Here is a 16,427-nt window from a genome sequence, read left to right on the forward strand (position 1 = left end):
TCTCCCAAAATATCCACCAAATGTGATATACACACATTTGATTAAATAAATAATACAATCTTAAATATTTTTCATTAAATGTAATTTTATGAAGCCGTCATGACGGCAAATTACAGTATAGTTTTAAAATAAAGTGATAAACCATCGAATGTCACACGAACCACACAACAAAGAACAACGCCGGTGTTTGCATTGTCCTCGGCGTCTGCCAATTAATTAGCGCAGCCTTCTGACTGCGGGTGCTTCTTGATTTCGCTGTGCGTGCAGCGGTGGAATTTAATTTACGCAGAAAATTCGAGGTCGTTAATGGAAGCGTCCAAAATGTTGTCAATAATTGTGGAAACGTGAAATTAACCTTATGGGGTCCCGAATAAACGGAAGTCCAAATCGTAATTACCTACTTTATTCTTGGCGACTCCGTCCCACCGCGCACATAAACGCCGCGACCCACCTGGCGAGGATCATTCTGTTGTCATGTCGTGTCCAAGCGCAGCAGCGAGGACGAATGCGCATAAGAACCAAAACTTTTAAACTTTGATTAGCGCATCGTGTAGAGCTCGTCGAGAGGAATAGATTGCCGTGTCGTTCGCCTTCAACAGACATAAAATGACGTCGCAACGCAACTGACGAACTTTCGTAAATCGAGAGATACCCCCAGTGTGCATACGATGGGTGCTTACTCGTGAATGTATAAGAAATATGATTTGTAACTCTAATCCTTATCCATGTGTAATGACTGGGTGACACCTGCTGGCCTGCGAATGGATTCACAGGTACGGGCACAGAAGTAATAACCAATCAGCGAAGGAGGTGTATCTGGGGCAAAGGTAACAGCAGGTGGGGGCTAGCCGTGATACTCCGGGAACCTGCTCGAAGGTTCCATGAGAGGGTGTGGCCGGAGGCGTGGCCTAGCCACGCTGGGGGGATAAAAGGGGGAGCGGACCCGGAGCTCTGGGCTCGTGTGTGGGATCCTGGCTGCGTCACTGTTCACCGACATCTCTCTCCGTCGTCCGGCCACGTGGAAGATCTCCTGCGTGGTTTCCATCGCCGTCATGCCAACAGCCAGCGGTGTGGCCGAGTGAGGGCGAGGGGACCTTGCCGAGTGATCAGCTGTGCATGTAGCCAGTGGAGGTGTTATTACCTTGAGTTATACTCCGTGTGAGGAAGAGCAAGTGTTGGCCTGTGTTGTGCCCAGTGTAATAAAGAAGTACCCTGAGCTACCCTCTATACGACGTGTCATGGAAGTCGATAATCACACATTTATCGATAGTTCAATGTTAATGTGCAATTTTGAGGGACTGTTTTCTTGGTGTGATCTGGGGCTGTTTTGGCCATTTTGCAGCCTTGCCCAAGCTTTGGAATTGTACTTATTACATTTTTACTTATATACTTTATTTTACGTATAGTATATATTTTAGTGATTTGCTTTCTTTTCCTATACTCCGATAGTTTGTGGTCTTTCAGACCCACCCCTACTGGACGTCTGTGAAAAATATATTTTTAAGCATATCGGATTAATCCAGGATGGATATTCCGATTCCTATTTCACCAGGTGACTTCACACAATGCTATAAAAATTGGCCATCTGCAAATATTGGGGTCAACATTCCACCAACGCACACATGCCTTCGTATCCAGAAACGCCTCGCAGAGTACAACGGGATGTTTAGTCAACCCCTTTAACTAAACACTTTATTTTTTTCAACAGTCCTGCATTGGAATGTTGAGCCAATGCAATAACGGTGAGTGCAATGGAGGCCGCTGGTACAATTTCCTGGAATGGCAGTTGAAAACAATGAGAACGTTTCTTAAAACCTCACGCCTCTTGTCCACCCAGCACCACAAATGGGTACAGGACATCAAGTCAATCTGCTGGTCACGAGTGATGAGGTAAAGTATGTACATCTGACAGTCTACAAGAGTAGCACAAAATACCCTCCAGTGGGGTGCATTAACAGCTCCTTTTAGCGGAGGCCCACCAACAGTAGCATGAGCAAGACATTGCAAGAGCTGCGCCTTTCACCCAAGTGTTTGGTTTTGTGCATGAACACCAAAGTAATCAGCGAAAACCCATATGCATGGCGGGGTAACGCACAAATGATCCTTAAGGCGGTACCCCGGGGTACCAAATAATACAAAATGGCCGAGGCAATTAAATATTTTATTGCTGGGACTATTTTTTCCAGGGGTGTACTTAACTCCGCGACTCGGGTACCAATCAATCCGAAATCAGTGCTACTCCGCCATGTCGAAACGGAGCGAGGACGATTGCGCTGAAACCCTGAACACTCGTACGGACCGTAGTGGTGCATCGTGTACAGCTCGTCGAGATGAGTCGATTGCAGCATCGCCGACCATCAACAGACTGAAAATGACTGCATCACGGACATTATGCGAGAGCCGGGGTACCGCCATAAGGTTCAAATGTTCACACGTAGCAACTACGTTGTAATTTACAAAGCTTAGGCTTTGTAAATTACAACATACAAAAGCACCTAATGGTTATGCGCGTCAAGTTTGATCTGTACATTTAAACATCCCAGTATTTCTGGGGTTTGGGTGGGGATCGTGACAGCAATTTTCAATCCAAGGCATGCATCACTTTAGTGCAAAAGGGAAAATGTGCTTGTGGTCTGAAATCGCTTCCTCTCGTCAGCGGTAAGCTCCGTGTTGCCCGGTCTCTCCACCACCATTGTTCGTATGCCTGCCTCCTCAGCCGCAGCCGCTTCTGAAACGCCAGAATGGACAAAGGTTTTGCATCGTGACACAGTTCAACATCGCATATCTGTCCTGACCAATTCATCGCTCACAATACCCCCCCCCCATCCCTCAGAGCGGTATTTATGCATAGAGGTGTAACTAATTCTGTACATTTCAAAAAGAAAATATCAATAACAACGTGGCTTTAAAATTAAACATACATACTATGTAACAGACAATGTTTCTGGCAATGACTCCTCTTCATATCACATAGCTGTTCAAAATTCTGACCATTTCACGTAAAGTAATGCATTCAAAGTGCAGTTTTCACTTAATTATTGTTCAGTAACTTATGTGTGTACGGTGGTGTAACTGATCTTCTATTGACGTTCTCACAGCTGAGCTTTTCACATATCCACCTACACCGCCGAGTGAAAAATGTGCCATCATACTGTAGCTTAAAAACAAATAAAACGCAGGAACTGCAGCGTTAGTGGTATACAAGCTGCTCCGGGACAATGTGGCCACAAGAGGGCAATACAGCAACATTTGATGTACAGTAGCTTCGGTTTAACACGTAGGCCTTCGCGAACAATATCATCCATAAGAGTTTTTTTTTGGGTTAGATCGCGTAAATATATGTGTCGTTAAAACCCACCACCACCCGACACAGCCAACAAGGGTTGTCACGTGAACAAAACATGCCAATTTGTCACTAGTACAACACACCGGTGTGTTGGAGAGCCAAGCCACAACATTTACACTCCGAGTACGACGTTTTGCCAGTAATTACAACCAGCTTCATCAGGCGACAGCCAGATTTGTGAGAAGTCTGTTAACAATACATTTATATATTTACGCGATCTAACCCAAAAAAACCTCTATTATAGTAGTCCCTCGTTTAACAGTGACATCGGTTAACGGTTTTTCGGTTAACGTTTCGCCTCCCATAAGACCCATCGGTTTCAACTAAAAAGGGTAAAAACCTTCTCATATTTTGGTACTGGCAAAGGAGGTCCCATGAGGTTTCGACTAACGTTATCATTCTGATTCACGGTACGTTTACGTTCTGCACGAGGGCGCCAATTTCGGCCGGAGTGCCCGTAAGTGGGCTGAGCATGCTGTCCATGAGCATTTAGAACTTGACTGGCTTTGTTGACATTGCGTTTTCTGTATTGGCAGTGGAAACAACTCTCTTGCAGACTCAGTGATTTTCACATATTTTGCAACTTAGAATTGAATTATATTAACAGTTATTTCGGTTAACAGTAGTTTTTGTGGAACGGATTAAAAACGTTAACCGAGAGACTACTATACTTGTATGTATGTTGAACTTCTTTCGCACCGTACGTAGCCAACCTTGCTAATCGGAGGTACGATTGTATTGTTCGGTATTGTGCTGTGCTATGCTCCCACATCTACCGCTGCCGGCCTTCACCAAACCACATAAACCAGCAAGGTAAAAAAAAAACAAAGACCCGTATGGCATGGGCAAACGAGGAACTCTCTTCGGCAGAAGATTGACAAACGGGCCGTGCATGTACAAATGCAAGGGCTAACCGCAACGATTTCACCATTCGCGTTTTTAGCATGGTGTTGTAATACAGAAAATACATCCTGTATAAAAGGTAAAAGTGCAGGGCTGCAATTACTTATTTGCGCCAATGCTGGCAGAAGGGCCTTCACCACAAGGGAGCTCTAGTGAGCCCCTCCGGAGGGTATTTTGGCCAACTCTTTCACGCTGGCCAGGTGTCTTGGAAGAAGTGGGAGTAGTCAAACTATACCCCGCCATATGCTACCTGCCAATCGAGTAACTGTGGTGTAACAATTTATATTATTGCTAGGTGGACAAAAAGGCGAGGGGGGGGTTTGAGAAACATACACTATTGTTTCAACTGCCAGCAGGTCTTGAGATTGGACTGGTGACTTCTGGATTGCAAGTCCTGTGTGCAGCTTTGTGAATTTGGGATTATGGTCTGGGATGTGACCTTATGGACTAACTTCTTTATTGTGATAACTTTTTTGTTGTTTGTGATTTTTCTTTTGGTGGCATTCCTTTATGTTTATTCATTTTGATTTTGATTGGTAGTGGTTGTATATGGGATTTGGTCGTCATGTATAATTAATGTACAGCATTATGGGATGCTATTAGCTTGAATAATGCTATTGGTAAGTATTATTATGGCCATTTCTCTGGGCGCGTATGCTGTTGCAGACTTAGTGGGAGTGCTCACGAATGAACCACTATACAGGTTTCCCTCACTTAATGTGGGTTCGGTTTGTGCGGTGTTGCATATATGCAGCTAACCTATTTCTACCCAAAATTCACTATACGTATGCAGTTTGAATTCACTCGTATGCGGCTACTCATTTGGATGTGGGAAAACATCGTGTGTTTATTGCATGCGCCACTTGGCAGACATCCGTCTCAAAGCATAACAAACCTTTGGTGATGTCCGTAAGAAAGAGGATGCTGCTCGCTGGGCAGCCAACGGCAGCTGAGATCTGCTTGTAACTCGCCGCCTCCACTTTTGTGCCGATTTTGGTGTCAAAGTGACCGTCAAGAAGCTGCACCACAATACACACGCAGGCTCACATGTAAATCCGTGTCCCGGGAGACAGCCGGTCTGCTTGATGGGACCATTTTATCTGGTAACTATTCCCAGCATGTTTTAGTTCTTAGTTTTGAGTACCAGACAAAACCAAGCGAAATGTTCTAAGTAAGAAAATGTGGGGAGAGTTAAATAATCCATTTTGGTGACACATAGTCCAGTTTGTACATAGCTCCGGAAGTCCAAAGCAGCAATGGTATAATGGTGACATACTTGCCTACTTTCACAGCTGCGGGGCATTTCCTGTATAAGGATGCTCAAAACTCTGGCCGAGTCAATGCGCTAGCTCTGCTGACAGCAGCATATTTTGAAACGTTTACTATCGCCGGCCTCAGTTCCGGCTGCTCGATTGTTGGTGCCTCTCGATTTAAAGCTTTCGTGACTGCAGGGATTCATCGTCTTGGTTCTTTCGGTAAAGTCACGTAGAAGAGAAATAATAAAATAATAAAAATTAAACATAGTAAGGCCGAATAATTTTATTATGTTTTATTTTTATAATTTTATTATTTCCCTTCTACGTGACTTTACCGAAAGAACCAAGAAGATGTTGGTGCCTCGCTCAGCCAGTTTGATCTCTACCTCCAAGATGCTTCCGTCTGTTGTGTGGCCAAACAGAAGCTTTTGCGCCTCCACGCTTCCTGACGAGTAGATGTACACACGCTTCCCGGCTGCCCTCCACGCTCGCAGAGCCGGCACAACGTCGGCATACACCCTGCAGCAGCAGCAGCAGCAACGCAACTCCGTGGAGTGACATCGCAACATTTCTAATACAATGTGGATTTATTGCAAGGTGCACTGAACATGTTTGCCACGAACCCATGTGTCAAGATAGATTAGTATAAAGCAAATAAATGTATCTCTTAGACACCGTACAAATAGGCGACCATGCAGAGGCTCTGGAGGGCTCGAGAGTAGGCAACAACAGCATGGAAAGGTGTCAAAACAGCTCATGGGATAGACAATTATAGACAGATGAGAAGAGAAAAGTCTCGACCCTGGACTTGAACATGGCGAGAGAATCGGCAGGCAAGGGGAAAGGAATTTAATGCTGAATGCAGCGGGTTGTTCCAGACAAGAGGGGGCAGCAGAGCTGCAAGTAAGAGCATGATGACTGCACAAAGATATGACAAAGCAGTGACAGAAGACAGTACTAACGTAGCTTTTTGCAGTTGTGCTGTATATTTTTCTCCGATGCGTTTTTCAGGTTGTACCGCATTTTTATCGTCACGATGTCCGACTATTTCGCTCCAACGTGCTGGATCAGCGCCCAGCACGTGGAGCAAAATGTCGAACGTCATACCAAACGCGCGGCACAACGCGAAAAACAATCGGTGGGCTGCGGCGAGGAGATGCTTACTCTCCCTTCACCTCCCCGCAGGCGTACGCAGCCCGCCACATGTGTCCCTGCAGCTGCTTGAGAGCCGTAGTCTTTCGGTCAGCGGCCATCTGCCAGAGCACGCTTGCCACGGCGGCATCCAGTACCGCCTGCTTCGCCGCGCCATCACACGGAATGGCCACGGCACCCGGAAGCTGCGTGTCGGCCTCCGCCTGAAATCATGAAAAGCAGCCGCCGCCCGTCAGCTGTTTCCTGAACGGTGGTACAAAGGGGGGGGGGCCCCCAATATACGTCGTCTCGATGTTGTTTCGCACTCACGTCGCCGACTTTTGGAGGAACACAATGTCAAATTTCCCCGCATATAGGTCGTTTTGAACTCAGTTCAAGCTGAGCTGAGTTGATAACATTGTGCGTGGGTGTTTAGCGGTTAGCGCACTACGAGCCCGGTGACCCTACTTCAATTCCCGCTCACGGCCAACACCAGTGACGATTATCGTTTTCGACTCTGCTCAGCTAAACTCAGCTCTGGAAAAGGGGGGGGGGTGTTTAAGTACTGTACAACTCGTCATCTTCTCAGTCCCATCGTGTTCTCTCGTGTGCGTACTGAGTGTGCATTGTAATCGGATATTTTAGATATTTTGGCAAAATATCGCCGCAACCCTTCAACACAACTCATTCACTACTAAAGATCATCATGAATATAGGTAACGTCATTTTTTTTACAAATCCTGTTTAAGATGCTGTGCTTTACACTAAAATATCACGAAAATACGTCTTTTATTAAAACAAGTTTTAAAGTGTACTGGGTTGCTTCGAAAGACTTATAAAAAATGTTTTTAATTATTTGATAAGTATAAATGCCGTTTAAAGGTTCTTGAACTTCGAATTGGTTATAAATGTGTATATTGTGTTGTACATCCATGTAAAGTACGTATTTTGCATGTAAATATGTATTTTGGTTGCTTGGCATGAAAGACATTTCCCTAAGTTACGGTCCTTATCCCTACCTTATTCCATTGTTTCTTACGGGAGAAACTGCCCCTGCTTTGCATCGCATAGGCAATGTTTACACTCCTATGGTCACTATATCTGCCTATTAACATGTATTCCTATGGGGTGAAAGTCCCCGTTATACATCGTTTCGTTAACCCCGACGTATATCGAGGACCTTTTTGTATATTTAAGCTCCAGCCCAAATTTGTTATGACAGTCGAGGTTCTATCATTTCACTAAGCAATCACTGGGCACACTAAAACCATAATATACAAGTGTAATGTGCATAGAAATATATTGTTTACAGCCTGCTGTCAAAGTGCATTTTTAATCAATGCATATTTTTATAACAGGATCAACCTGACAATTTTTGCGGTATAGTGAAGTATAAATGTCAAACTAATTAATGTGTTGACATTGTTATGTTTTGTATGTTTTTTTTTCATTTTGGTACTTTTGTCAACATGCAATCCTCTGTGTTCACATGTTCAACACGTATTACCATAAGCGGTTAAGTGGAAATAGAATGTTCTCATGTCATGGAGAGTGGCTCTACAGCACAGCCACAATCACCACTGGTTTTCCAAGACTTCTATGACGTTTCTTTTTTAATCTGTAATTGTGGAATACTTTGACGTTGTCCGTCGACTGAGTCGCCCTTGAAAAAGAAGCTTCTTAGCTCAAGGGGCTCCATTTCGAGAAACAAACTTCTGATTCTGAAAACAAAGTTGTGCAGCCTTGCTCTTACTAATTTCACTTATCTCTGAGGGACGATTAACAGAATTGACCGTGGCAGGTATCTGATCTCAGGACATCATGATTTGAAACCTACTGTGCATGCGATGTTGCTACCTGTTGTCTTAGCAGTTGCACATCAGCCTGGCATTCTTCTTCCTCCCAGTGTTCTGTCAGGTAGTCGTGCACATGCTCCTTTATGTATGGAAACAGCACATCCTGCGAACACACACGTGACCTGTGTTTAATTACAGACATTGTCATCTTCACACACAAACTTTTCCCTGAAATTGGCTGGGGTGTTAGGATTTGCCGAGAAATATTCTTAAGTTTCATGAAAAACCATGTAATTATTGGTTTACTATTTAAATTACCTACATTAATACTCGACGAGGTATTTGAATATTTATGTGGCAAATATGGGAATATGGCAGCTGCAAGAACATTTGCTATATTTGCCATTGACTGGATTTCCAATTATGGGCAGTCCTCGGGTTACGAATCGAATTCGTTCCAGAGACCCGTTTCAAAAGTCGAATTGTTCGTAAGTCGGAACACAACAATGCACTCTATTTAAATGCCCATAGGTCAGTGTTATGAAATGTGTTATAGGGTTTAACAAAAAGTCAAGCATTGTCATAAATAAATATACATTTGCATATAACACAGTAAAAAATACTGTATGGTAAATAAAACATAACAAAAAATAAAGTAACATAAATAGAAAAACACTTATTTTCACTTGAGTCCTGATGCTCGCTCGTAGTCGGAAGAGGAAACGGAGTCACCACAATTGCACACACACGGGGCACAAAGGCACACAAAGACACACACACACAAAGACAGACACAAAGACACACACAAAGACACACACACACAACGACACACACAAAGACACACACAAAGACACATACATACACACACAACGATCCCCCGTGTCGCCTGCACAGACTGAGTGGTCAGCGCCACGCCCGGCCGCCTTTGTCTCCCCAGTGGCGATGTTTACACACCGCACACTTCCAGCGCGAGGTCGACTCATTGCGAGTTTGCGTTTGAAGTCAGTCCCTCGATTAACGTTTTTAATCCGTTCCGCGAAAACTACTGCTGACCGAAATAACCGTAAATAGAAGGCACTTATAAGTTAAAAGATAACAACAAAAAATCGCCGAGTCTGCAAAGACAGCCGTCTTGTTTCCACTGACGAAACAGAAAACGCAACATCAACAAAGCTTTAAATAAAAAAATAAACAAAGCTCACAAATGGACGTCGCTGATTGGCTACGGACACGCTCAGCCACACCTACGAGCGCTCGGATTGGTCGAAATTGGCGACCGCAGTTGCAGAACGTAAATACGTTACCGTGACTTTAACACGTAGTAGGGGCTTTAGCGACCAATATCATCCATAACATAGGGTTGATTTTGGGTAAATATACGTGTCGTTAAACCCGCCACCATCTGACACAGCCAATTTGTAAGGTTTGTCACGTAAACGGAACATGCCAATTCGTTACCGATCTGGCAAATCTGGCTACAGCCTGATGATGCCGGTTGTTAATTACTGGCCAAACGTCGTGCTCTGATTCTAAATGTTGTGAATTTTCTCTCCAACACACTGGTGTTGCTGAACTAGTAATGGATTGGCATTTTCGTTTACGTGACAAACCTTACTAATAGGCTGTGTCGGGTGGTGGCGGGTTTAACGACACATTTCTATTTTTACGCGATCTAACCCAACAAAAACCTGTATTATGGACGTTACCGTGAATCAGAATGTCAACGTTAGTCGAAACCATGGGGTCCTATTGGAGGCGAAACGTTGTTTACGTGTACGATGCAAATCCATTAGGCTGTAGGTCTACTGTTTAAGCATTGGTCGAATGCAATAATTTAAGTGATGGTCTTGAAGGCCTTCCTTAATCAGGATACTGGAAAGGTGCACTTCCACGTCAGTTTTTACAATTGCCTTACATAAATGTGAACTTGCCAATTCTTCAATGAAACACACTTTTAAAGGCTTTGGCCGTTTGAATCCCACCTCTGGCCTAATTGACAGAGCACGTTTACAGTCTTCTTCTTTCGTATGGCAACAACATTGTACTGGTAGGAACCTCCTGGTTACACCAGCCCACAGGGGATTATTGTGTCCGTTCGTCGTGCAGGGAGGGGCTTGGTGGGGAGGGGCTGAGTGGGGAGGGTGGGGAGGGGCTGGGTGGGGAGAGGCTGGGTGGGGCTGGGAGGGGAGGGGCTGGGTGGGGTGGAGCTGGTCACCCCGTGGTGCCCTTATAAAACTCAACGTATAACCTACTCACGCCGGCTTGTGCCCGCCCTCACAGTCGGGCATATTTGCGGAATAAACCACGCCGCCGTTGACCCTGGCCATTGACCGAGCAACCCAACGTTCCTACCAGCTCCCTCCGCAGGAATGTGTTTTTTAGTGCCGTCATTTGACTTGAGAATCCGGCTTTTATCAGGGAGCGGCTGGAATCCGCATTCAAACCCAGGATCTCAGTGGTAACAATTGCCTTTTGATTCCTGATTGAGAGAAAATCATTACTTCTTAGTTCACATCCCATTGTCAATACACTGTTGGATGAGGCCCAGGGGCGGTTTCTTCATTAGGGCGATTGGGCGACGCACCACCAATGTCATTCAACCACAGAGTCACGCTAGCCGTCACTGTGCCTCTGGATATAGTCCAATCAGCGTCATGCTACGTTCTGTGGAGTACCGCCTCTTTTTGGGCGATTTCCCTCCAGCTGAGAATGGCCCCGAGTGGTCCCATAGACTTACATTCAAAGATGGTTTTTTTCGAACGGGGGCGCTGCAATGCATTCTCTATGGCTTCCGGGAGGGCTCGCCCTAACGTGCTTACGTCATCATACGTGCTTACGTCATCATACGTAAGCACGTTTCATCCAACAATATAATTTGTTGCCACCTAGTGGAATCTTTAATAAAATAAACTTGAGTGGTTTGTTTTAATAGTGAGTATAGAAACAAACAAGATGTATTGTAAGAGTCACTTTATTTTTCATTAATATTAAAGAAGTGAAGTTGCCTTTACATGCTTAAGCTGTTAATTTATCCATTGCATGGGTGGACCTTATCCTTATCAATCATCCAGACATTTGCCCCCCCTGAGAGATTTTGCAGGAGCCGCCACTGATGAGGCCTCCCACGTAGTTATGGCCATTGGGGTTGTTTGACCATTGACCAGTTAGTGCGGGTTTGTGATTTATAATACGCGTTCTTAATGTTTTGAGCAATATATAACAATTATAATCCTAAGCATTATCAATTAAGGAGTGATGTTGTATTCTTGCGTACGGTTATATGTTCGGGAGCTAAATGGCAATATCCAAGGTCTGCTAGCGACGAGAGTTCGTGTAGATTTATTAGTCTACCTCACCTGAAGGAAACATTCCACAGTTTTTGTTTACTCCATGGTCCAAAGCATTGATTGAATGTTCTTCAACCGCACCAGTCACCACTGTGGCTTGTCTTTAATGTTTATAGAGTGAACTCTGTCTGTACCTTCCCCCATCAGCCCGGGTTGCACCAAAACAATAAACATTATGGTACATTTCGCACGCACCATTCAAAGCACGTGCCACACATCCCATCCACATCACGTCCACCATCAATCATCATCACGATTTCTTAAGCTCCACGAGGTTGATGATGTCTATAACATCCATAGCGGTTTACACTACGGGACCTCCTTTACCAGTAGCAAAATATAGTAATAGGTTTTTACCCTTTCATCTGGTACAAAAACTGACACCTTTATACAAGGGGTCATGTTTGCAATAACCACAACACAAGCAGTCAAAATGCAAACAAAAATAAATATTATAATGATAAAGGACAGTGCATATCATTATCAGAGTTGTTTCTTTTTGTTTGCATTTTGACTTGCTTGTGTTGTGGTTATTGCAAACATGACCCCTTGTATAAAGGTGTCAGTTTTTGTACCAGATGAAAGGGTAAAAACCTATTACTATCCACAGCGGTGTTGGTGGTCTTGATATTTCGGGTTCCGCGCGTCAAAACAACAACAACACGGAAGGATGCTTCGCGCTCCGACTCGCCTTCACGAAAGTGATGGGCGTCGTGCAGCCCTCGATGTCCAGCAAAAGGACCAGGACATTGTCCACCATGAGCGAGCGATCAGAAGGAGCCTCCATCGTTTGTTACCGTCCACCGCTTTTCGTTCACCACCGTCCACTCCCTTCCACGTGGTTGAGGGATGCTCACAGCGTGGCGTGTCGGGATGTACCAAGTAGGTCTCACTGGTAGGGGGGGAAACTATTTTCCTGTTCCTTTGCTGGCCGGCGTGGACTCGTCCACTTTCACGATTAGGCGAGGGGTGATTTTATTTCAAATGCATTTCATAGATTTTTTTTTTTAACGAGCAATAGTATCCGTAATTAAGGGGTATAGATATCAAGGCCGTAATTATAATATATTTTGAGGGACACACATCCCCCCCCCAATATTCAAATATGCTCAAAATGTCCCACCCCAAATATATTGCTATAAAAAAGATTTCTGTTTTATGTGATTGTGGTTATGGTTGTACAATACTTTATATGTCCCTAATCTCTGCCATTACATACAATGAAAAAAGAAAAGGTAAAAAAAGAAAAACAGAAATGTAATACAATACACTATTAGACATTATTGTACAAAATAAGTAAATACACATTCTATGTATTAATTACTTTTTTTATATTTTAGGCAGGAAATTAGATTTCGATTTTCTTTTCTGGGGGGGGACCCCCAGACCCCCTGGAAGATTTGGTCCCCCCCCCCAATGTTGACTCCATGGCTACGGCCTTGATAAATATAAATGTGTCGTTAAACCCAACACCACCCAACCACATACTTAGTAAGGTTTGTCACGTGAACCAAACTTGCCAATTCCTTACTGTAAGCCGGTCGACGGCGGTTGTAATCACTATCGAAACGTCGGACTCGAATTGTAAAATGTTGTGGGTTTACTCTCCAACACACCGCTGTGCCGAAGTAGCAACATTGCACCTGCTGCAGACTAAATGTTAAACATACGTGTTAGTACATAGATGTTAAACATGCATAATACATACATGTTGATACATGTTAATACATACAGCCTGCAGTAGGTGCAATGTTGCTACTTCAGCACGCCGGTAGTTTAAGGATGCCATGAATATGTACTCAGAATTATTATCCACGTGTGGACGGAAATAATTCATTTGTACAGAGATCTGGTGGTTTCCCGTTTGAACTTTATAACCGTTTTACTGCACAATACCTAAACCTTGTCTGTGGCAGGGGCGGTTTCTTCATTAGGGCGATTGGGCGACGCACCACCAAAGTGTGAAAGGGACTTTTTCAATCACATTCACAATCTCATTCAACCACAGAGTCACGCTAGCTGTCACTGTGCCTCTGGATATAGTCCAATCAGCGTCATGTCACGTTCTGTGGAGTACCGCCTCTTTTTGGGCGATTTCCCTCCGGCTGAGAATCGCCCAGAGTGTTCCCATAGACTTACATTCAAAGATGTTTTTTTTCGAACTGCAGGCACTGCAATGCATTCTCTATGGGTTCCGGGAGGGCTCGCACTAATGTGCTTAAGTCATCATACGTATCCTTAACTTGTGCAGCGATTGGTGGGAACAAACATCGCTGTCAGACGGAAGCCATGTATGTCCAAAACTGTTACTTTTCAGGAAACGAAAGAAAACCTGTTTTTTCCCCAAAATAATTTCCAAGCTCTTTTAATGCTTTTCATTGGTTAAATATTTGTAAAACACATTGACAGATGTAAAGGGTGACCAATAGCATTAATTTTAGAAAAAATATGGAGATATAAAATATGGATTCTGCCTGATACATTGTTGCTGTCGGGATGGAAACCTTGTATCTCCATATTTATATTATAATAATTTATTTTATAACTAAAATAAATGTATTTATTTTGTCAGGTCTGCGACACAATCTTGGTCCACACCAAAGAAAGGTTCTCCTTTACCGACCACCTTGTAAGTGCCACGCTGCTACAAGGAGAGATGTTTCAACAGCATGGCCATACATTCCCTGTTGAGGCTCTGAACATCACTGTCAGGGCATACCCTATGTTAAATAAGACGAAGCTGAAGACTGAACTGTCTCTCATTTATGAGAGTCCAGAATTCAAGGGCTGCTGTGGTTCACTGGCGCTGTACCAGGTTTTGCTGAAGTACAACCTCCAGGATACTTTTTCAGAGACTGTTGCTCTGTTGAACATCCTCATAACCACTCCCATGACAACTGCTGAAGCTGAGAGGTGTTTCTCAACCTTAAAGAGAATCAAGACATTCCTGAGAAATGTAATGGGACAGGAACGTCTGAATGCACGGTCTATGCTTTCCATATAGAGGGAACTAGTCAGGAACATGCCTGCTTTCAATGAGAGAGTAATTGATCACTTTGCTACTTTGAAAGAGAGAAGAGCAAAATTTCAGTATAAGTAAGCAGTGTATTAAGCGAGTAATGTGATGTAAGCAGTGTAATAATAGTGAGTATAGAAACAAACAAGGAGATGTATTGTAAGAGTCACTTTATTTTTCATTAATATTAAAGTAGTGAAGTTGCCTTTACATGCTTAAGCTGTTAATTTATCCATTGCATGGGTGGACCTTATCCTTATCAATCATCCAAACATTTGCCCCCCCTGAGAGATTTTGCAGGAGCCGCCACTGGTCTGTGGTAAAGATGATAGCTGTTATTCGCTCCAACTGCGATACAATGAATTGTTGCAATGATATTCGAGATTCTATTAGTTAAAAAATAATAAAGGTTAATGGTAGTGCCTCTAGTGGCTGTACGGGTCACGTAAACACATTACGACGAGCTTGGAATTCGCTGTGTACACATTCAACTTGTTGCATAGTTGGGAGCTACGTTGTCAACTTTATTCCCAATACGCAAAGTCCTCTTCTTTACGCCGCTCCTGTTTACCAACGGCTTCACGATAACGTTGTCAATGAAATAAGGGACACAATTCGATTTTAAATACATCGATTCACTACCAATGTTGTGTTAAAAAAAGAAATTAAAGCAATATGCCACGGAGCCCCCAAGCGGCCGTCAAACCTCAGTCTTTACACCATCGCCACACTCAAATACTGTCAGTTTAACACGTGGGCTTTCGCGATCAATATCCACAATAAAGGTTGTTTTTAGGGGGGGTTAGATCGCATAAATATAAAAAATACCAGGTAAGCCCACTGAGCTGTTTATCTATTTTTCACGAGCGACCTGACCATCACGAATGATAGCCCAACGAAGTGGCTTATCAATGTAGAAATTTATAGCGGACAAAATACTCTAAACGCCCGTTGATTCTAAATGTGGAGGGGAAAACCGTAGGGCCCGGATAGAAATGTACACGACCACGGGGAGAGCATGCAAAACTCCAAACATGCAAGCGTCAGGGTCGGGATCAAACCCACAACCTCCTGTATACCAGGCGAGGTAGTTAACATCTCGCCACTGTGGCACCTCACAAATGTGTCGTTGACCCGCCAAATAAAAAAAATTACTTTATTATGAACTGTATACTGTACTATCTTCTGTAAACACAATCTCAAGGTATTTTTAAAGGTAAAGGTGCAGCCCTGCAATCGTTTACAAACACCACTGCTGGTAGAAGGAGCTCCCATGACAGGAAGCTCTCAGAGGCTTTTTTCGCATCCTCTTCACACACTGGCTAGACGTCTTAGAAGAGGTGAAAACCCATATTTTACCACGCGACATTATTCTTTGAATGGAATATAATTGCAAATTATATATAATACCATGAATACAATATCACAAAAACACATTTCATAGCACATTACATTTATTGTACGTTTAAGTTGACGGATTTTTATGCAATGGAAACACATTCCAAAATTTTGATTTAAAGCTTTCGTGACTGCAGGGATTCATATTCTTGGTTCTTTCGGTAAAGTCACGTAGAAGGGAAATAATAAAATAATACAAATTACATTCTCACGACGTTTCGATTGCAACACAAG

General features: G+C 43.6%; 1 protein-coding gene across 1 annotated transcript; it reads right to left on the bottom strand.

Annotated features, from left to right (window-relative positions):
• Positions 1-1,749: 1,749 nt before the first annotated feature.
• Positions 1,750-12,639, bottom strand: ENOPH1 (enolase-phosphatase 1). Its single transcript, XM_078875615.1, has 6 exons — positions 12,471-12,639; positions 8,494-8,595; positions 6,670-6,860; positions 5,892-6,024; positions 5,145-5,268; positions 1,750-2,728 (listed from the first exon to the last, which is right to left on the bottom strand). The coding sequence occupies exons 1-6, from the start codon at positions 12,564-12,566 to the stop codon at positions 2,604-2,606; spliced, it is 771 nt and encodes a 256-aa protein (XP_078731741.1). The 5' UTR covers positions 12,567-12,639; the 3' UTR covers positions 1,750-2,603.
• Positions 12,640-16,427: the final 3,788 nt, after the last annotated feature.

This window comes from Lampetra fluviatilis, chromosome 41 (assembly GCF_964198595.1).
Source record: "Lampetra fluviatilis chromosome 41, kcLamFluv1.1, whole genome shotgun sequence".
NCBI lineage: Eukaryota > Metazoa > Chordata > Hyperoartia > Petromyzontiformes > Petromyzontidae > Lampetra > Lampetra fluviatilis.